Source organism: Neomonachus schauinslandi, chromosome 1 (assembly GCF_002201575.2).
Source record: "Neomonachus schauinslandi chromosome 1, ASM220157v2, whole genome shotgun sequence".
In the NCBI taxonomy this organism is placed as follows: Eukaryota; Metazoa; Chordata; class Mammalia; order Carnivora; family Phocidae; genus Neomonachus; species Neomonachus schauinslandi.
Window position 1 is genome coordinate 122747393 of NC_058403.1, and position 22864 is coordinate 122770256.

Here is a 22864-nt window from a genome sequence, read left to right on the forward strand (position 1 = left end):
CTCCGTCTCTACAGCCGGCTTCCCCACTCCGTCTCTGCAGCCGGCTTCCCCGCTCCGATACCTGGGAGCTCTGCCACACTCAGGCACCCCCGGACTCTCTGTGACCCTGAGGGTCCTGAGACCACACTGTCCCACGAGGGTTTCACTCCCCGCTTAGCCACTGGAGTGATGTCCCTTAGCGGAGCCGACTTCTGAAATTTCTGATTTTGTGCTCCGGGGCTCTATCACTTGCCAGAAGCGGCTGATGTAGGCCCCCTCCCCCGCCGTCTATCCTCCAGAATATCGCCTCGAATTCACTTCTCTGCATGTCCTACGTTCCAGAAAGTGGTCGCTTTTCTGTTTAGAGAGTTGTTGCTATTCTTTTCTTCGATTTCCTGTTGAGTTTGTAGGTGTTCTGAATGGTTTGATCCCTATCCAGCTGAATTCCTGAGAGCAGACGATATCCAGGTCTCCTACTCCTCTGCCATCTTGCTCCGCCCCTCTATAATCCAATCTTTAAAAGAAAATCCTTAAAATAGAAAGCTGTTTGCGCTATGGAACAGCTTAGTAGGAAAGCTCTGAGGAAGGTTCTCTGCTAAGTGCTCTTGGGCAATGTTAATATATTTCACCCACAACCAGGTTCTCTAATTTTGAAGGAGCCAGAATGTTACTGTGTCATAGAAGGTATAAACCCAAAAGTGCCTTTTATTATATTTGGATAAAATGATTTGTTACAATATAAAGTTCTCTATGCTTTCAGTTTTCTCTTCTGTCTGCTTCTGTACTTAGTTGGAAGGATACAGAGAAGGCTAGAGTTCCTGCTTTGGCTGTCATTATAGAATAGAGGCAGGGTAGAATTGAAAATAAGGAGAATGAGGTGAGATAGTTCTCTAAACCATGTGGTTCATGTAAAATGGGGTTAAGAGTTTGTGGGTTCCTGCTTCTTTGACAGTGACTTTATCACCTTAACTCATCTCTGTGGTGGGTTCTAGTCATTTTGGACAGAGATGTTTAGTGTAATATATGTGACTGTTTCCACTCTGGAAGTGGAGGATTTGGTCTGGGTGTTAGGAAAACTTCTGGAATGACTTTGCCTGGTTCTGGAATAAAAGAGATTACTGGTCTCATTCTTCAGATGGCATTAACCCAGCAATATGTACAGTTTAGGAATTTGGCTTTCATTAGAGCTCAGCTAAGAAACTAGAGCTTTCAGCTTCCCTCTAAAATGGGCAGGATAATCTCCTAAAAAAAATGAATGCTCAAAGTAGGTACACATCTTACATGCGAAAAGTACAGTACTAAATTCTTTACATTTGTTACCTTATTTAGTTCTCATATCATCCTTAGTCATTTGTTTAACAAACATTTTTTCAGGTCCTCCTATGTACTAAGCACTATTCCAAGCACTAGGAATTACAGCATTGAACAAGAAAAATTTCTACACTGAAGTGGTATTCTCACCAATTTAAAGATAAATCTGAGTTTCATAGCGAACAATTGATTTTTTTCAGTGTCGTATAGCTTAGTAACTCATGGAACTGAGATTTAAATCATACTTTGTCTGATGCCAAAGATTTTAAACCACCTAGAATGATTTCTTGAGGGTTTTGTTAAATGTTGTGGTTACTGTAACCACAATTACAGTTTCTTTACATTGTTGTCCATACCACTAATTATGCCAAGGGTATGTTCTCCAGCCCTATTTTCAGCTCTGTTTTTTTGTATTCTATAATAGCTGGTAAGAAAAACATAAAATTTTGCATTTCTGGCAAACTTATGTCAAGCATTCTTAGCCTACCCTCCAATGAGTGCATATTGGTAGTGACTACATAAATGCTTGATAGGCAGAGTTTAATAGCAATCTGTCTTTTAGTTTGGTTTTTAACATTTTATTTTTTATTTAAAATGTCCTTATTTTGAGTAATATATTCATACAGTTCACATTTCAGGAAATGCAAAGGGCATGCAATATAAAGCTCCATTATATCCCTAAACCTCAACCAAATATTTCTCTTTCCCCGAGGCAACCATTTTGCCAGATATTTGTGTATCTTTCCAGAAATATTTTAAAGGATATACAATCAAATACATATATATTTCCTTTTTTTCCTTTTTTCATGTATGAATATATCCTGCAGATCTTTCCATATCCAACACAAATCTGTTTATTGTTTTAGACAGCTCCATGGATCCCATTGATTTTAGTCAGTTAAGAGTAATGGTTAGTCATGGACCTAGTAGCCAAACTGCATGCATATATGCACACCATGTATCTGCTACTGGGAAACCCCTTTCACAAGTAGCTAAATCTCTAGGTGCCTCAATTTTCTCTTCTGTAAAATGAGAGAAAAATAGTACATTCTTCATAGGTATTGTTGTGAAGATTAAATGTGTTAACTTCAAGGGCTTATTTCTTAGAACAATGCCTGGTGGACAATGAGCACCAAGTGTTAGCTGTCACCGCCATTATTATTATCATCATCAACACTTTTAGTTATTAATCAGAATCTTATTTATGGGTATATGTATTTTTACTTTTGCTTTCGCAAACAGTGCTTCAGGGAATAATGTACCTTCTTTATTTCACGTGTGTGAGTTTATGTATGCTTTGCAACAAGTACAATATCAAGGCCAAGGAGTGTGTTAATTTGTAATTTCAGTAAACATTTGCCAAATTGCATACCATAGGGATTGTTTCAAGTTATGTTCTCTCCAGTAGTTTGACATAATTTAAATGATTGAGAACTTGATGGTCACTTTCTGATGTTATTGTTTCTGGAATTATTCATGGTTAAAGATGACAATTTTGAAAGTTCTTCCTTTATCTTCATTAGAAGTCTAATCCTGTCAGGAGGGCCTGCTTAAACAACCTTTTGTTTTTTTAATATAAAATATGTATGTTGGTAGGTTATTTGAGGATTCTCACAGATAATTGTTTCAGAGAGTGGAAGATAATCTTTTTTTTTTTTTTCATTATTTTCAGATACTTGTTTCTGTGAATCTGAATTATTTCAGATCTTTAATTTATCTTCATTATCCATTTTCAAAGAAAGCTTAAAACAGGAGAGAGAAGACTTACGATGTCAGGCATTTTTTGAGGAACTGGGCTAAATACAAGGATTAATAAGTAGTAGTCTCTGCCATACTTTTGTCTAGTGGGAGAGGTAGATGGGCACCATATCCAGGTTAGAAAATGTAGAATGGGACAAAGAAAAATGTGTTGGACAGAACTTCGGAAATTACCTGTATTTATTCAGGTAAATGACTAAAAGTAAGTGAAAGAAATCAAAGTTTAAGTCATCAGAATACAAGGATATAGTGTTACAGAAACCAATATAATGAGCAAATTTATTTTGTGTTGTTTTGTTTTATTGTTTTGTTTTGTTAGTCACCATACAGTACATCATTAGTTTTTGATGTGGTGTTCCATGATTCAAATGTTTTAAATAGAATAGATAGGGTATTACTAAAGAAAGACTTCGATGTAACAATTAGCAAATAATAGGTGTGAGGAACCAGTTGCAGTAGAGTTGTGGGACTGGACTGAAGAAGAATGAACAGTTAGAAAGTAGTAAGTGAATAGGCTAATGTTTCGAATAGTCATTGTGGCAGCAGAAAGATTTTCCTCTTAAAAAAACCTCAATGACAAGCTTCTGTTCATTTTCAAAATTATAGCTTTAAACATCTGACTTTATTTTATTAATAATTGTTACTTATATATGGTAGTCATTTTTAAAGATGCTAAGCATGCAGCTTGTTTTTATTTTGCTTTTAATACCAGTTTCTGTTTTGTTGCCTTTGACTTTATGATACTAAATTAATACAGCAAAATAGTCCTCCGTTTATGAGTTAACTTGCTAGTTCATTGAAATTATAGTTAAGACTCCACTGTATATGAAAACTGCCATATTAATCATGGAAATAGAATTGAACATTATACTCATATTTAACAATGATGCATGTAACTTTTTAAGTAATCTCTAAACCTACTGTGGGGCTCAAACCTACAGTCCTGAGATCAAGAGTCACATGCTCTACATACTGATCCAGCCAGGCACTCTTGACATTTGTAACTTTTTACTGAACTACTATGATTAACGTTGTCCTTTTTCTTGATTTTTTAAAAATCAGTTTTACCAAGATATAGTTTCCAAATGCACACATTTTAAGTGTACAGATGAATGACTTGAGAAATGCATATAGCCATTTAGTAATGCTACTCCATGCAAAATATAAAATATTTCCATCTCTCCAAGAACAACTAATTCTTCTTATGTTTAATAACTTGAAAATCTAATTTTACTTCTTTTGCTTACTGAGTACTTAGTGAAGATAATTTTACTTACCAAGAGTACCATGAAACAACTCTTGAAATTACGTGCTTTTTGTATATGGGACTCTGTTTCAGGTTGACAAAATAGTTCATGACCCAAACAAGGTTAAATACAGTTAAAACAGTTTTGTGTGATTTGAGTGATTTTTATTTATTTTTTGGGAGGGGGAGGGCAGAGGGAGAGAGAGAATCCCAAGCAGGCTCCATACCTGATGTGGAGTCCGATGTGGGGCTCGATCCCACGACCATGAGATCATGACCCAAGCTGAAATCTAGAGTTGGACACTCAACCAACTGAGCCACCCAGGCGCTTCTAATTTGAGTGATTTTTAAAGAATGTTTGACAGAAAGTTACTTTTACTTGAGATAATTTATAATTAGCAATTCAGTGCATTTTTTGTTTAATTTTTTTAAAAACCTCTGAAAATAAAGGCTGTATTGTAGTGCGTAAACAACCTGTCTTCAATGCTTTTAAGTACTGTCAGTGATACTGTTTTTCCCATAAAAAAATAAAATCACAATGTAAAAGTTTCACCATGTGTTTAGAAAATTGCCTTTTGGGGAGGAACTCTAAAAATATTTTCCCTTTTCACTCACCTTCCAATCTAGACTCTCATCTCTACAGCTGGGTGTGAGGGATACCTGTTGGTGGTACTTAATGAATTCAGCATCCTGAAAATAAACAAGAGAGCTGTACATCAAGTAATTAAAACATGCTTAGAAATGGTTATTAAAAAAATAAGGGAAATACCATTTTTCTCATTTTATAGATTAATAAAAACTAAGTCAAATTAAGTTTGATATGCCAAATGTGCCATTGCAGTTTTTTATTGGGCCTCTGAATTAAGAGTACACTTTGATGACTTTTAGTGGCTCTCTAGTGCTTTATGCTTTTTCCTGTAAGAGTACAGTACACTTTAGAGACTTTTCCCTCTTATATACCTAAGTGTGGTTTGAATTGGAGCTGGTAATCACTGGCAAAGAACCTGTTAGAGGTTTTAAAGTATTTTCTTATTGATTCATTGAGTCTTATTCTTGTGATTTTTAACTTGAATATTTTACATGTAAACAGTTGAAACTGAACCTCATGTAATTATTATGCCAGTATTCTCTGTAACTCCAGATTGATTTTGAACCTTATTTTAATTTATTTAAATTATGTTAATTTTAACATGTTTTTTGATATAAACCACTCATTATTTTTAGAGTGATAATATTTATATAATCATATTTGAGATAAAAATTATGTAGCTAATATAAAAGTAGTACTAAAGAAAGAGATGAGAAAGGGTGTTAACTTTTTCTTTGTTTGATACTTACGTTGAAGTTACCAAGCTATTTTTCATGTTCAGATAAAACAGATTTAATTGACAGGTGTTAATAGGTTAAGGAACATTTAGTTTTAATTTATAGAAGAATATTCTATTGGTAAAGACTATCAGAAAAAAGCATGAAGAGAGATAATATTCTCTATACTTGGGTGTTTTTCATACTAAGTCAGTCAGCTGTATGTCTGGATAGCAGCAGTCAATCCTTAGGGCCCTCCCTACAATATAAATTTATTATTTTATGCCTTCATCTTTTCCTTCCCCAACACTCCTCACAGTTTTTTCCCTCATACTTATCTAATTCACAGAATATTCAGGTTTTTAAAAAATGTCTAAAGAACTTTGAAGTTCTTAAACAAGGGATTCCTTTAGGTAGGAGTTTGGGGGAAGAAAAAACCCCAAAAACTTTGATACAAAATTTTTCAAACAGTGGCCAGGTTAAATTTAATGTTTAGCATGGGATAGAAAAAAATTAACTGTAAAATCTGTTGTTCCACAGGTACTGTGAGAATAGAGATGTTTCGAAATATGCAGAATGCAGAAATCATCAGAAAAATGACTGAAGAATTTGATGAGGTATAGCATTTTAATATTTATGCAAATTGCCTACTTATACTTTTAAAATGGTGAATATGGTGATTATTTTTAGTATTATTTTGATTTGGGTTAGTTTAAGAGAAGATAAACTATTTCTTCATTTATATAATAATCCATGTTAGTAATTCTAAAGTTAACGATCTTTGGCAATTTCATTTCATTGCATGGAGGTATCACTTAATAATGACTGGTAACTGATAAGGATAATAAAATTAGTGGTATGAAGTAGAAGTTGATTCTTGACATTCATTCTTGAAGACCACCTAAAATTCACAAATTTATAAATGCATCGCCAGTAGTTTTATGTTCTGTGGAATTAGTCATGTTAAATGATTTAAAGAAAAAAGGGTTTGGAGGTCAAATAAGTGTGAGTAGGCTGCATATTATACCTGTTTTAGAGATTGCCAAAGCTCATTATCTTATTTAAGGTTCTTAGAAATCCTGATGGAAAAATAACCTGCTTAGCTTCATTTAATCCACAATTCCTTAAATTATGTTTATCTCTTCCTACTGCCCCCTCCCCAACCCCACCCCCATTTTGTGTGTTTGTGTAAACTTAAACTTCTATTTGGGACAGTCTAGTTGAAAATATTCTGATTTCTACTTGGAATACATGTTTTCTTTGCTAGTCTTCACAAATTAATCAGCTTTACACTGATTCTAAGTGTTGAAACACTTTCACAGTTTTATTTCTGTATTCTGTTTATGGTAAACTCATTTTATGTCATGCTTTAGACCACCATTAATTTTAGTTTTAATATTCTGCCTTTTGATTTAAATAAGATTTCTATTTTCTATAGATGTTCTCTTTTCTTGATTTTCAACACTAAGATTGTTTTTTTTCCAGGTCTACTCTCTCAGTGGGGTGGGCTCAGGCCTATTTTTATTAGTAGTAGTAGGAATATTTATATTTAATTGAAAAAAGTACTATAAATACATGGTAAAACAAACACATGCACACTATATATCTTTTTCATCAGGTGTTCACCTTTATTCTAGTGGCACACACCAAAACATTTTCATGAGCATCTTTTTTTTTTTTAAGATTTTATTTATTTGAGAGAGAGAGAGAGCATGAGCGGGGTGAGGGGCAGAGGGAAAAGCAGGCTCCCTGCTCAGCGGGGAGTGGGGCTCGATCTTGGGACTCTAGGATCATAACCTGAGCTGAAGGCAGATGCTTAACTGACTGAGCCATCCAGGCGCCCCTCATGAGCATCTTTACAGAAACATTCTGTCAGTGGCTTTCAAACTATTTAGTCACATTCCATGGGAGGTAGGGGAGACCTTACATTGTGACCCATGTATATAATGTTCACAATTACTTGTTTTCATTTCTGTAATTCAAAACATTCTGAAATTCCAAAGGACTTTTTTCCCCCAATTTAATGGTGGCAAAACTGGCCCCAGCTAACCTAAGGCTATTAAAATTATTATTTATCTCAGTCATTGTGAATATTTATATGTCTTGCTGGTGAAATAGTAATGTTCTTAATGACAGGGGGCTGCCCTAGATTCTCTTGGACTGTGATGGGATATAAAGTATATGTACTATATTAACTTCTAAAATTCAAAAATTTCTGTATTCTGAAACATTTCTGTGAAATTACTTTTAATTAAAAAAAAAGGTTTTTTGTTATAACTTCATGAGTTTATATGTGGCAAATAGAAGATAACGAAGCCAAATTAAGGTGAAAGTGGTAGGTTTACTCACCAGCTACTGTACTAACTACCATGCCAGGCTTGCAACACAAGTGATTGAGATCGCAGATTAAAAAGTAGAATGCATCTTGGACCTTCAGGAACTACTAGGAGTTTAAGACAGTAGTTCCCAAACTTTGCTGCATATTAATATCACCTAGGGATATTTAAAAACTGACGCCTGCCTCTCTCCCTTATCCCCAGACCTTCTAATTTAATTTGTAAGGCATGTAACCTGGGCTTGGGATTTTTAAAAGTTCACCAGCTGACTATGTACAGACAAGTTTGGGAGAAACTTTGAGAGAAAACCGAGATTTAAACTATAAAAACACTTTATATGGGAGAAAAGAATGAGAGGAAATACAATGTGAATACACAGTGAAATTTCAAGACAGGATATCATTGTTTTGTAGTAAGATTTTGAGATAAGTAGGGGAAGATGAGGAATTCAGCAAAATGAAGATCATGATGTGTCTAAGAAAATATTCCTGTGAATATTGTCAAATATTCAGGTATATTAGAAGAATAGTAAACTGTTACAAAAAAAAGTTAAATGTAGCAAATGAAAATTATTCAAAAGGTGTTTATTTCATAATCTTAAATATTCTTTTCCTGATACTTGAGAATACTGACTATATCAAAAAAGAATGTTTTAAAAACCATCACTTTATGAATAAGTCCTGAGAATAAAAGATACAGACATCATAGAGAATATAGTCAGTTGTATTGTAATAATGTTGTGTGGTGACAGTTGGTAGCTAAACTTACGGTGAGCATAGCATAATGTCTGAACTTATTGAAACACTGTATTGTACATCTGAAACTAGTGTAACATTGTGTGTCAACTGTACTTCAAATAAAGAAAGAAGAGATTCTAAAGGAAAACATTCTTTTTTCCCTGTTTGACAGAAAAACTAACAGTTTTTTATTAGAATATATTCATTTAAAGCAGAATTACATTAATTATTTTCTAAGGCTATTTTATCTTTAAGCACTTTAGCAAAAAACTGCATTTAAATGCTTACATATTGTTAAATATACAGTATCTTATTGTTTCTGTTTCTTCAGAATACTGTACAGGTCTTTTAGTCCCCAGGAGTGGAGGAAGGTTAGTTTTGGTAAATTGTATTTTGTGGTAAAATTCAGAAAGATTTGATGACAGGATCCATTGCATCCCAACAGTTTAGAGCAATGTCTGGTTCATAGGGAATAGCCAGTAGATACATTTAGTTCCTGCTGGAGCCAGCCCGTGATATATAAAGCAAAATGTAATAGTATTTCTTCCCCAGATTATTAGAGTCACATCTCCAAATGTAAACTCTTTAAGTATGTCTTCCAAAGGTCAGTTTGCACAGTTTTCATATATTGAAATGTGACATCTATGAAGGGAAGCTTTGCAACAGAGTACATTTAATATATTCACATAGTGCCTTTTATTCTTTTTTGTTATGTTAATCACCATACATTACATCATTAGTTTTTGATGTAGTGTTCCATGATTCATTGTTTGCATATAACACCCAGTGCTCCATGCAGAATGTGCCCTTTTTAATACCCATCACCAGGCTAACCCATCCCCCCACCCCCCTCCTCTCTAGAACCCTCAGTTTGTTTCTCAGAGTCCATAGTCTCTCATGGTTCGTCTCCCCCTCTGAATTCTGCCCCCATTCTTTTTTAACCCTATGATTAATAAGTGCTCAAATGGATAAACAGTGAGAAGTTCTATACTTAAGTTTAAATAAATTCATAGAAGCACATACGATTAGAAACAAGAAGAGAAAAAAGCCATTGGGTAAGATCTAATCATTACAGAAGAGCACAATGTATAAAACTTTTTAAGTTTTATAACCATTGTAAAAATGGTTAAATATTATACACACTGAGAAAATATGAAAAAAATGCGAAAGATATGGTAGAAGAAAACTCAAATTATCTCCAGTCCCAAATTAAAGTCTAAATATTTTTGATTTTATATTCCATTGATAAAACATTTTTCAGCCTATTGTCTTAATAGTGAATATCTATGATAAAGCTAAAAAATTATTCTCTTCTCTTCCTCTCCCACATGCTCCTTCTCAGAAGGCTGGAGTTCTTATCTTGTGGGGAGAGTGCTTAAGAAGTAACTGCCTGGTGATTATTTCAGACTTTCTTAGTTCTAAACTAAATCTTATTTTCTAAGTATGTGATAAATAAAAATAGACAAAAGGTTTTTTCCCTCCTACCTTTGGTAATCAGACCAAATAATAAATAAATCAGATAAATAATCATTTATTATATTACATTTATTATAAATAATTATTCTATTACAGTGTAATTATTTATTTTTTCTTTATATATTTATATTATAATATTTAATTCTATTTATTATCTTAGAGTGTAGTTTGCAGCATATGTTTATTTATAGGGTAAATGCATACAATACTAGATCAGTTTCTTTTCAGATGTCATTAGATTATCATGGGTTTTTTTAAATTTTATTTTATTTTATTATGTTGGTAACCGTACAGTACCTCATTAGTTTTTGATGTATTCCATGATTCATTGTTTTCGTATAACACCCAGTGCTCCATGCAGTACATGCCCTTCTTAATACCCATCACCGGGCTAACTCATCCCTCCCCCCGCTCCCCTCTAGAACCCTCAGTTTGTTTCTCAGAGTCCATAGTCTCTCATGGTTCATCTCTCCCTCCAATTCCCCGCCCCCATTTTTCCCTTCCTTCTCCTAATGTCCTCCATGCTATTCCTTATGTTCCACAAATAAGTGAAATCATATGATAATTGACTTTCTCCACTTGGATCATCATGGCTTTAATTTTTGTAATGGTCTAAGATGAGCTTGTGCAAGAAGTGTTAGTGCCTCCATATTTATTATTTACTTGTGATTACATACTCAGATTTTTCTTTCTGTTTCTGTTTTTCCCCAAAATCTTTGTGTTAACACTTTATGAAGAGTTAAAAATAAATATTTTAAAATATATTTAAATCTATTGCATTGGTCATATGCAACTTACAAAATGAATAAACCAGTGAAGAATGCCATTTCTAATATCAATCCCCTTGAGCATTGAGCTCTTCTAATTTTTCTCTTGGGATACCTCAGATACCCTTTGTGATACAATACAATCTGAAATATGGACCTAGTGAGGGCATACAAAGCTTAGTCTATATACTAAATATTACTAATAATTTATTTAATTAAAAATAAAGAGATGTTTTAATATTTTTTTTTTTAGTACACCACTCAGTTGGTGTTGTACATGTCACTTTGGAAACTTTCACATTGAGGAAGGTAAACAGACTATTAAAGGAAGCAAAGTTGGAAGTGAGAAGTGCCAAAGGACAAAGAAATAATCACATAGAAAAACTGATGAAGACTCAAGAAATTGTAATCATTTGTAATTTGAAAAGGTACAAAATAGGAAATAATATTACAACTGTGAACTTAGCAGTGCAAAATATTAGAGACAAGAGAAAACATGTTGAATGATGATAATAACCAATATTTGTCTTTGTGCACTGTTGCACATTCTTTACATATATTTAATACTCATGACATTTTTATGAGGTAGGTCTTTTATGTTATTATTATCATCTCCATTTTACAGATGAGAAAATGGAGGCAAAAGGGTTTAAGAAACTTGCCTGAGGTCACACAACTAGTAAATGATAAAGTCAGGAATGAAGCCCAGAACATCTAGCTCCTGAGTTCATACTCATAACCACTACCCTGTTTGCCTAGTATACAACTGCAAGTGTATAATCTGAAGTAGCTTGGAAAGAGTCACTCAGGTAACAGTTGTACTCTCTCCACTTGGTGGACACCTTCAGTCATGTATTAAATTTCTGGCTATTTTTATTACCAAATGTCTTACAGCTGACCAAACAAATCATGGAATTAAATTAGTATCTTTTTGAAAGGACCAGTTATATTCTACTGATATATTTTGAATCTTTTTGGAGTTAATCCATTCCATTATATTGTTTAAGACATCTACTCTCATTATGAGAGATGCTTAAATGAGATACTCATAAGCCAATAATAACAGACATAATGGATACTGGCTTAAATCCCCATCTGATTTTGATTAGATATGATGAACTACATATTTAAGTTGTAATTAACACCCTGGTCGTTTCAAGATTTTTATTTTTCAGTTTTAAAATATATTTATAAAACATGATTTTATAGTGATATGAAATCACATTTATATTTGCTAATCATTATGAAGAGCTTTTAAATAGCTAAAGTTAGGTATTCAGTATCTTTTATGGATTTTTTGGTATAACTTTTTATTTTAACAACTGTCAAATGAACTATTAAGTCTTTTTTTTTTTTTAATTTTATTTATTTGAGAGAGAGAGAGAGAGCAAGAGAGCACAAGCAGGGGGAAGGGCAAAAGGAGAGGGAGAAACAGGCTCCTGGCTCAGGGAGCCTGCTGCAGGGCTCGATTCCAGGACCCCGGGATCATGACCTGTGCTGAAGGCAGCATTTTAACCGACTGAGCCACCCAAGGCCCTGAACTGTTTAGTCTTTCAAAATTATTTATACAGGATTTACTTTTGTGTTCATTCAGTAAACATTATTGGACACTTAATGTTTGTCTAACTTTTAGTTAGGAACTATATACTTAGAGATTAACAAGGTTATAGCTCTAGAAAATGATTTCATGTTCTAAATGGAGAAAGAGCTTTGTGAACTAATTGCACTAATACCTTGACAAGTTCAATAGTTGAGAAATACAAGACCCTGTGAGAACCAAAGGGTGAGTTAATTATCTGAGATGTGAGAGCTTCACAAGTTACTTAGCCCTAAAACTAGGTTTTTAAAGATGAATAGAAGTTCACTGGAAAAACCAGGAAAGAGTTTATAGGGAAGACGGTGTTTAGGATTATAGGAGAAAACATTGAGGTACGAAGCTGGAGAAATTAGGCTAATTGCATTTAATACTTAATAAATAAGCCATCCCCAAACCATTGTTGTCCTCCTAAGCATATTAGACAGTGTCCTAGATAAATGCTGGAGATACAGAGATAAGATAGGGGTTTGAAAGATACAACAGAATTTTTATAGCATTGACTTGTGGAATTTTTCTTTCCAAATGTATTTTTATATTATTTATTTAATTGGTGTATATATGCCAGTTGAATTTCCTGATACTTTAAGGCTGAGGTTTGTCAGATTGAAAGTTACCTTAGACTTATTTAGCAGAGGTCTGATAGTAAAGAGCATTTCCTCTTTAATTGCCTTATGGCAGTCAGCCAAAATAATCTATCTAAGTAATCTTTCTGGCTATTTTTAACTTAAAAACAAAAGTTCAAACAACATATTTAATAATAAATTTTATTTAGCCCACTCAGAATTTTGTTTTGTAAAGATAACTCTTTCACTGGATCTTTCCAAGGATAAGGCATATCGTTTTCTTTGTTCCCTTGACACACGGTCTTATGCATTCTGACTTTTTGAGGAAAAATAAAAATAACTCTTCCAGTCACTGTGATATAGAAATGCATAGATGTGATTTTACATCTTAAATGCTGACTATAACATTGTGATAATTTAGATAATGGTGTTCCAGAATTGGAATTTCTCCTAGTGATTTCAGGAACTTGGTATCCTCAAGGATGTAAATTTGGTAGTTTCAAATACTTTTTAATGTACTCATTTTTAAAAAAATTGTGTCATTTGATAGAACAAAAAATATATGTAATATATATATAAAGTATGTAAATCTGCCATCCCGAACTTAAGAACTGAAATATTACTGAAATACCTGTGTGTTCCTCCACTCTCCCATTCTAAGCCTTCTCCTGAGAGGTAATTAGTATCTTGAGTTTTGTAAACTTTTCTTTTTCTTATTGACAAATTATTTACCACTGTTAATGAAATGTTTGTGAAGATTCATGGATGAGTAGGGACCAGACATTTGGTGGTACTCTACAACTTATTGATGCCGATTTAGGGGAAAACATATTTAAAAGGACTGATTGGCAGTCCCATTGCTGCTTTGACTTTACATATTCTCCTCATTTCTGTTTGTGGCTAAGGAAACACAAATTGTCAAAATTTATGATCGATTCAAGAAAAAACTTTAGGGATCATTTAGATATCCTTCCCGTTATTTCTGACCCATATTGACAGTATCATTTTTGTGGTGATTCATTCATTTGATGAAGAAATAGTTGAGTGTCTGTTAAACATTTCAAGCATTGAGGACAAAGCACTGAATAAACCAACCAAAAATCCCTTCCCTCATGGAATTTACATTTTAGCTGGGAGAGACAGCCAGTGAATAAAATACCTAGGCAAAATATTGTAGTATGATAAATGACAATAAATGCTATTTGAAATATAAAGCAGAGAAGGGGGAAGAGATTGGGAATAGAAAGATGATTTTAAATAGGATGGTCAGGAAAACCTCTCTGAGAATGTGACTTTGAGTAAACACTTGAAAGGGGATGGAGCAGCCATGCGTATATCTAGGGGAAGAGAAAATTTAAACTGCGCAAATGGCCCTGAGATAGAAACATAACCTAGGGTATTAGACAACAAAGAAGCCAGTGTGGCTAAAGCACCCTGATTTATATATTGCATTTGATTGTTTTGTTGTCAGTACTTTTTCAAAATATAAAACACTTCCTCCACATTTTTTTCTTTGCATGACATTAACTTTTAGTTGACAACCTAGTCATCAAGTATCCCACATTTTTGTTTCTCTGACGTTTTTCTTCATGGTTATCATTTAGCTTGTTCCTAAATTTCCTGTATTTTGTAACTGAAAATTAGGTTTAATGACTTCATTAGATTACATTTACACATTTTTCGCAAGAAGATTTCGTAGGTGGTGCTGTGTACTTCATATTGTGTCACAGTAGATAGTACATAATGGCAGGTTGTCCGCTTATTGGTGATGCTGCAATTGATCACTTATAAGGTGATGACCATTGAACCTTTGACCAAGAACCTTTGGTCTCTTATGGGACATAGTAATTAAGCATCCCTAAACAAAAGAGTTAAGCCTTAAGAGAGTGAGGGGCAAACAATTTTTTTTTGTTTCCTATTGTGAATAAACCCACCAGTAAACCAAACCAGAAACAAGTCATTTTTGTCCAGTAGTCGTCACTTCAGTAGATTTTATTTTTTCAATATTTGAGTATATATCCCATCTCTATTTTGTCCATCATCATCATAACTATCTTAGTTAGGTGCTCTCTGCATTCCCCCTTCATATTTGGATCTGTTGCAGGGATAAGTCTCCTTGCTCCATTTCCTTCACCTTTACCTCTGATTATTCTCCATGGTGGAACCAGAAATATTTTTTAAAGCTTACATCTGTTCATGATCCTACTTGCTCAGAATTTTTCAGTGGCCACCCATTGCCTCCAGAAAAAAGCTTGGCTTTATTATAATGAAGGCTTTATATAAAAAGAAGGTTCCCTGTGATCTGGCCCCATCTTTTATCTTGGTTACCACCACAAAATCTGGTTTAGGTTGCCAAACTTAAAGCAGTTCTATATTCTCATTGTATCCTTGTTTTATAGGAATTTGCTAATCTTATTGCTTAGAATGCTGTTGACCCTATTTCTCCTGCCCAGTTGCCTCTGCAGAAAATTGACATTCCTTCCTAAGTAGTACTGTCTACCCTCATAACATTCCTGTCATTGTACTTAATTTACTTGTTTATTTTTTATGTGTCCTTCTTTTCAACTAGAAGTTCTGTGGAGGATGGGGGAAACAGGAAGAAGTTGGCCAAAGAGTATAAACTTCCAATTATAAGATGAATAAGTTCTGAGGATCTAATGTACAGAATGATGATTATAGTTAATAGTACTGTGTTATATATACGAAAATTGTTAAGAGAGTAGATCTTCGGGCGCCTGGGTGGCTCAGATGGTTAAGCGTCTGCCTTCGGCTCAGGTCATGATTCCAGGGTCCTGGGATCGAGTCCCGCATCGGGCTTTCTGCTCCTTGGGAGCCTGCTTCTCCCTCTGCCTCTCTCTCTGTCTCTCATGAATAAATAAATAAAAAAAAAAAATCTTTTTTTTTTAAAGATTTTATTTATTTATTTGAGAGAGAGAATGAGAGAGAGAGAGAGAGAGAGCACATGAGAGGGGAGAGGGTCAGAGGGAGAAGCAGACTCCCCGCCGAGCAGGGAGCCTGATGTGGGACTCGATCCAGGGACTCCAGGATCATGACCTGAGCCGAAGGCAGTTGCTTAACCAGCTGAGCCACCCAGGTGCCCAAAAAAAAAAATCTTTAAGAGAGTAGATCTTCAGTGCTCTCACCAAAAAATAAGAAATGGGTAATATAATAGGATGTGTTAAGCTAATGCTCTGGTGTTAATCATTTTACAGTATATAAATGTATTAAATCAACTTCTTTTATACCTTAAACTTACATAGTATTACGTATCAATTAAATCTCAGTAAGTCTGAGAAAAAATAAAGTAGTTCTTAGAAGAAGATTCTTGGTGTGCTCATCTTTGTATGCCAAGAACTAGTGCCTGGAGCATATTTATTGCTCAGTAAATACATGAGTAGATGAATGGTTGGGTGGATGGATACTTTCTCCAAATAAGTGTTTACAGATCTCTGTTTTAAGCAATAGTAGTATATATCCTTGGGTAAGTCTGTTGAAACTAGGTAACCAAAAGCCAATGTTTCACAAAAAATAGGTGACATTTTTTTGTGACATTGTCCATCAGTTGAGTCAAACAGTTCTCTTGGATTTACTCTTAAAGAGTATTTTATCTCTTTTGATATCTATAGTTTGTGACCAAATTGGGTTCCCAAATATCAAATGCTTAGGGATTATGCAGTTAGCCTTCCACCTCTGTCACTTGCATGAGCTCTGCCTTGCAGTGGACATCTCATAAGATTGTTGTTCTCATCTCAGAGACTCTAAATTTTGTAGTTTTTGTTGCTGGCTCTTATCTCTGAACTGTGGTACCCTTTTCCTTTTATTCCTCCATCAATGTCCCCAAAACCTCTAAAATAAATTTTTCCATTAGTTGCTTGTCAGTCTATTTGGGAATAGAACCCCAAAGTTCTTCCTTGGAAGAACAATCACTAGACACTCCTTCTGTCCCCCAAAGTTCCTGTGGTAAACCAGGTGAAGCTCCATTATAGAGTTAAGAATTCATGGACTTTACAGTCCCAGAACCAGAACCCTGTAGCTCTGTGATCTAGGACAAGTTGTTAAGATCTTATTTCTCTCATCTTAGTAGTCACCACAGTATACAGATAATACAAAATTATGGATTTGAAAAGTGCATGCCATATAAATGCTGGTTATATTATCTTTACATGAAAATTTCTCCCCTTGTATTCATCTTTGGAGGTATTTGTAGAAATTTCTTTCTTACTGGATCTTTTTGGTTTGCTCTGTATTATCCTAGCAGATTTCTGCCTGATATTCTTCCCACCCTGAGCTCTGTCTGCCTTTCTATACCTGTTTGTTGGATATGGTTTACCTTTGCATTCGTTTATTCAATAAATTCCTTGTGCAAAGCATCATAGTAAGACTGCACTCACAGAATTTAAATATTAGTTGTGGATAAGCTCTTTAGGCTACTTGATTATTATCTTTATTTTACTATTATTATTTTCTTAGCTCTCCTAAAAAAAATTACTGCTTTGTGAAGAAAGTTAGTTTTCAATATCCCACTACCCTTCATTAACTAGACAGTTCTTTTCTCCCTCTCTCTCTCTCTTTTTTTTAAGATTTATTTATTAGAGAGAGAGAGAGCATGCACAAGCAGGAGGGGCAGAGGGAGAGAGAAGAGTTGGCTGCTTAACTGACTGCGCCACCCAAGTGCCCCACTAGACAGTTTTTACATGACATGTATAAATGTGCCTAACAAGGACAGATTTACAACTGGTATTAGAGTAAAGCAAGAAACTGCCTTTTGAGGTAGATACAGGAGATACTTCTTTTTTAAAAGGGTTTTTTCCCTTTTGAAAAAAGATTTATTTATTTATTTTAGAGAGAGAACGTGTGCACACATGAGTATGAGCAGGGGGGAGGGGCAGAGGGAGAGTGAGAGAATCTCAGGCAACTCCCCGCTGATTGTGGAGCCCAAGCGGGGGGGGGGGGGGCTAGCTCTCAAGACCCTGAGATCATGACATGAGCCAAAATCAAGAGTTGGATGCTCAACTGACTGAGCCACCCAGGCGCCCCCAAAAGGGTTTTTTCTTTTAATCATAATATTTGCACATGGTACAAAAATTGGAAAGGATAAAATGGTATACATTGTTAGTTTAGTTAGGAATTGAGGTAGTTTTATGTTCTGTTGTTGATGTCATTGTCTTTAGTGAACCACAGTCTTCAGATTTCTCTAGTGGTGGGCTGCTGTTGCCTTATATGTAGGATACCCAGAGGGGTTTTCTCAGTGTTCATGCTGCACCCTCAGGTTTCAGCTGTCTCTGTTCTCCTGTGACACAGAATACTCCTACGCCATACTCCTCCCCCTCCTTCTAGTGGTAGACTGGTATTGCTTATTGCCTGGTACTATAATGAGGGTATGGGGATTCTTTATTGTCCTAGTGCTAAGTCTTAGGCATGCCTTTTGTGCCTGGAGCTACTGAGGGACCTTCTTTTTCCTGGCCATTATGTCTGTGGCTGGCCTCAGGTGGAGTTCTCTGTCTCCCAATACTAGCAGATCTCTGTTTGATATTAGTATTAGGATTCAGGGTCCAGGACAGTGTTTTGTCTTACTCTGTCCCCCAGGTGGAGGATTTTTTCCTTCTCCTGGCTACAGTGCATCTTTGCCTGTGCTGTGGTGTTGACTCAGTTTGCTGACCTACCTCCATCAGATTAAGTGTTTTAATTTGCAGGGGACAAAAGTCTGGAGAAGTAAGCTGGGCTTCTTACCTTTCCCCCAGCAGTTGAAGATCATCCCTTACAGGTCTGCACCATCAAGAGAGGTGCTCTCTGTTCTGCTCTATCTCAGAATTTGCTTAAAATACCCAATTGAGGCCCGTGGAAAAGAGCTTAAGTTCATTTCTTACCCACTTTTGTGGAGACCACCTTTTCCTCTTACGCTCTACCACAGATGATATAGCTTATTTGTTTCATGTCTTCTTGGAGGGGCTTATTCTTTGGAATGATAGCTAATTCAGCTCAAGATGGGCTCAAGAAAAGTTTATCTTTTTTTCTATGGATTCAGCTTTTTCTCATTGTTGGTAGTCTTTTACATTCTAAATGGAAGCCAGACCCTATTGTTATGCTTTCAACTTGCTTTTAATGTTGTTGTTGTTGTTGTTTTTTATATACAAGAGTTGCTTTTATGTGGGTGAATCTGTTGGTCTTCTATGACTTCTGGTTTTTGTATTGTATTCAGTAAAAGACTTCCTCACCCTGAGACTATCCTCCCATGTTTTCTATTTCTTTTTTCCTGAATGTTTTTAAGTGTTTCGATTCATTAGGAATTAACTTTGGGGTAAGGTACAATCTAATTTTCTTTCTAATGAACCGCCAATTATCCCAAAATCATTCACTGAATAATTCATTTTCCCACTGCTTATAATTCTACTGTAATAGTAGGACTGAAATTGTGAGTAGCAGAAAATCTGCCCGACAGTGGCTTGAATTCACAGGAGTAAATTTGTCTTATGCAAAATAAATTTGGGAATAGACAAAACATGGTTGTTACTGCGTCTCAGCAGAATGAAGACCTAGACTTTTTTTCATCCTTCTCTCATTTTTACCTGCATACTTGTCCCTTTGTAGTTGCAAAATCACTCTTGAACATCCACATGAGTTCTAGATCACTGAGAAAGGAAGGGACTAAAGAGGTCATACTTGCCTAGTCTGGCCATTTTAAAAGGCTTTTCCAGAAGGCCCATCTAGCAAGTTACATGTTTTTCCTCAGATATTTCTTACACATTATTTTCCAGACTACTAAGGTATCTCCTGTCTTTAGTAGGACTGTTCTTTCCTTCAATTCATCAACTGAATTTTTTAATTATGGAAGAAAATATTAGATGTATTCAGCTCCATGTTCATTGCACATTACCCAAGATGTGGAAACAGCCTAAGTTTCTATCAGTGGATGAGTGGATAAAGAAAATGTGACATATATATATATATATATATATATATGATACACACAACAGAGTATTATTCAGCCATTAAAACAGGAAGGAAGTCTTGCCATTATGACAACACTGATGGACCTTGATGGTATTATGCTAAGTGAAATAAGACAGAAAAGGACAAATACCATATGCTCTCACTTATATGGGGAATCAAAAAACCTAAAAATAAAGCAACAAAAAACCCCACTGAGCTCATAGATAGAACGGATTAGTGATTGCCAGTAGTAGGAGGTTTGGGGGCAGGCAAATGGGTCAAAAGGTACAAACTTCAGTTATAAAATATGTAAGTCATAGGGCTATAATGTACAGCATGATGACTATAGTTAATCATGCTGTTTTGCATATTTGAAAGTTGCTGAGAGAGTAGCTCTTAAAAGTTTTCATTACAAGAAAAAGAATTTCTGTAACTGGTGACAGATGTTAATTAGATTCATTGTGGTGATCATTTCACAGTATATACAAATATTGAATCATTATATTGTATACCTGAAACTAATACAATGTTATATGTGAATTATACCTCAAAAAATAAATCAGTAAATAAAATGTTTTAGTTCCTTAGAGTTTTTTTAATTTTGATTTGTTTTGTGCTACATTTGAATCTTCTGAAGTATATTTAGTTTTTTATTATTTACTCCTGAGTGCTTATTTTTCTGCCTTTCCTCTTGCTTGTTGTTGGCTTGTTTAGATGGGTTATTGAGATAAATTTTATTCTTTGTTGTTGTGGAGGAGCACTAAATGGCTGAATCTCACAGTTGGTATAAAGCAGGAGAAGCTCTACCCTAATGAGCTTTTATGATACAGAAGCAGCAGCAGCCTGTTGAGATACCTTTGAGAAGAAGCATCTCACCTTTCCACTCTTTTACCCTCTCCCGTCTACCCCTGACACTCCCAATCTCAAGGACTAGGAAGATTCAGCCAGCTGTTCCTTGCTCTTGGAGTTTTCTGTTATTCTAAGTATTACACTAATTCTCTTTCCTGAGATACCAACACAGCCCAAGCCTTCCCTCTAGCAGCAGTTTGGTCTAGAAAAAGCATACAGCCATAAATTGAGAATATTCAGATACCGTGTTCACAGAATTTCTCACTCTCTGCCTTGTGAATTTATATTTCTCCACCAAAATGTTTTAGGCTAGAGTAGGAAACCTCTAACTAATTGTGTTCAGTGTCATTTTCACGTTGTTTTTTGTTTGTTTTTTTAGTGTTTCATCTGTTGCATATAACACCCAGTGCTCATTATATCAAGTGCCCTCTTTATTGCCCATCATCCCATAACCCCATTCAGTTTCATGTTTTAAACAAGATGACACAATCTGGTAATACCAAGAGCCCATATTAGATTTCTTTTCTTTGAAAAGTTAGTAAGTCTGCTCTATAAAAGAGAGTTAATAGAACATTTATAGTAAAATTGGAAGAAATAAGGTTGCAGTTTCAGATGCAAAAAAAATCAGTTTTGGACTTCTTAATGAAATACTTTTGAAATTCTCAATTCTTAAAAATTCTGTTTTAAAGAATTGAAAGACGCTATGTGGTACTGAAATCCTGATTACTTTGATCTGAATTCAGTCACAAACATCCTTTCTAGTCTAAACTTCTTTAATTTTTTTTTTGTTTTTACTTCAAATTATCTCAGCTAGGACCCAAATATAACAACATGGGAACTATTTTTTTGAATGTTGGCTTAGAATAATGAATTAAATACTTGTTCTGAATAACAGATTTGAGCACTTCATGAATTATTTAGTTGTGGAAGATCAAAACAAACAGTAAATAAAAAGCTATCAGTAAATAAAAAGTACCTGTGTAAATCACCTTCAATATCTGTCCACATCTACTTTTGAGAAGAAAATGTTCCTTTATAGTAGGAAAGAAAACTTTGATCAAATTGATATCATATGTCAAATTTAATATGTTCTTTTTATTCCTTTTAGGACAGTGGTGATTATCCCCTTACCATGCCTGGGCCTCAATGGAAAAAATTTCGTTCGAACTTTTGTGAATTTATTGGAGTCCTGATTCGACAGTGTCAGTATAGCATAATTTATGATGAGTATATGATGGACACAGTAATCTCCCTTTTGACTGGTTTGTCAGACTCCCAGGTCAGAGCTTTTAGGCATACAAGTACCCTTGCTGGTAAGTAACCAACATTTTATTTCTTTTTCATTTAGTTATGTTAAATATGTTCTATTGCTGTTTAAATGTATTTAGATTAAGTATTAACTTAATTACTGTGCTCCTGAAAAAATACCATCCCTCCCCTCCCCCAAATTCATCTGAATAGCTTTTGTTATCTGTTTAGGTAAGATGTATGCCTATTTTGATTACTGGCATTTGATTGCCTTGAGAATGAAAATTGAAAATTTCTGGCAAATTTCAGTAAATCTCTCTCTCTCAACGTTTAATTATTTTAGTACATCATTATATTATAATCCAAGAAATTTTAGGAGTCCACTAGGCCAATATATTCTTTGGTAAACCCCAAAATTAATAGTTGAAATTCCAAATTCATAGTATTTTTTTCACTTAATTACGTTGCTTTTATTGCTCATTATTATACATAAGTATGTAAATGTTTATATATTTGAAACAATTCTACCTAATTGCAATTGCTATATAGCCAGCATTCTTCTTCTTCCTACTGCTGTAATAACCTGAATATATCTAGATGTAATATCTCTGAAATCAGTTCATTTAGGGAGGCTAGCTGATCTGAAGAATTGATAGATTAGTTTTCACTCTTTCATTTTATAATTATCTAGAGAACTTCTCAGTCAAGTGCATTGATTTTTTTCTTGTTTCTCCATAACAAGGCAATTTCATTAATTTAGCA

At 34.6% G+C, this 22864-nt stretch overlaps 1 protein-coding gene across 2 annotated transcripts in view; it reads left to right on the forward strand.

Moving 5' to 3' along the window:
• Nucleotides 1–22864, forward strand: part of STAG1 (stromal antigen 1) — a 415261-nt gene that overhangs the window by 219213 nt on the left and 173184 nt on the right. For both annotated transcript variants that reach the window (XM_021678881.2, XM_044920415.1), the window contains 2 exons: nt 6140–6216; nt 21963–22167. In XM_021678881.2, coding sequence (XP_021534556.1) covers nt 6140–6216; nt 21963–22167 — 282 coding nt within the window. The remainder of the gene's footprint in view (nt 1–6139; nt 6217–21962; nt 22168–22864) is intronic.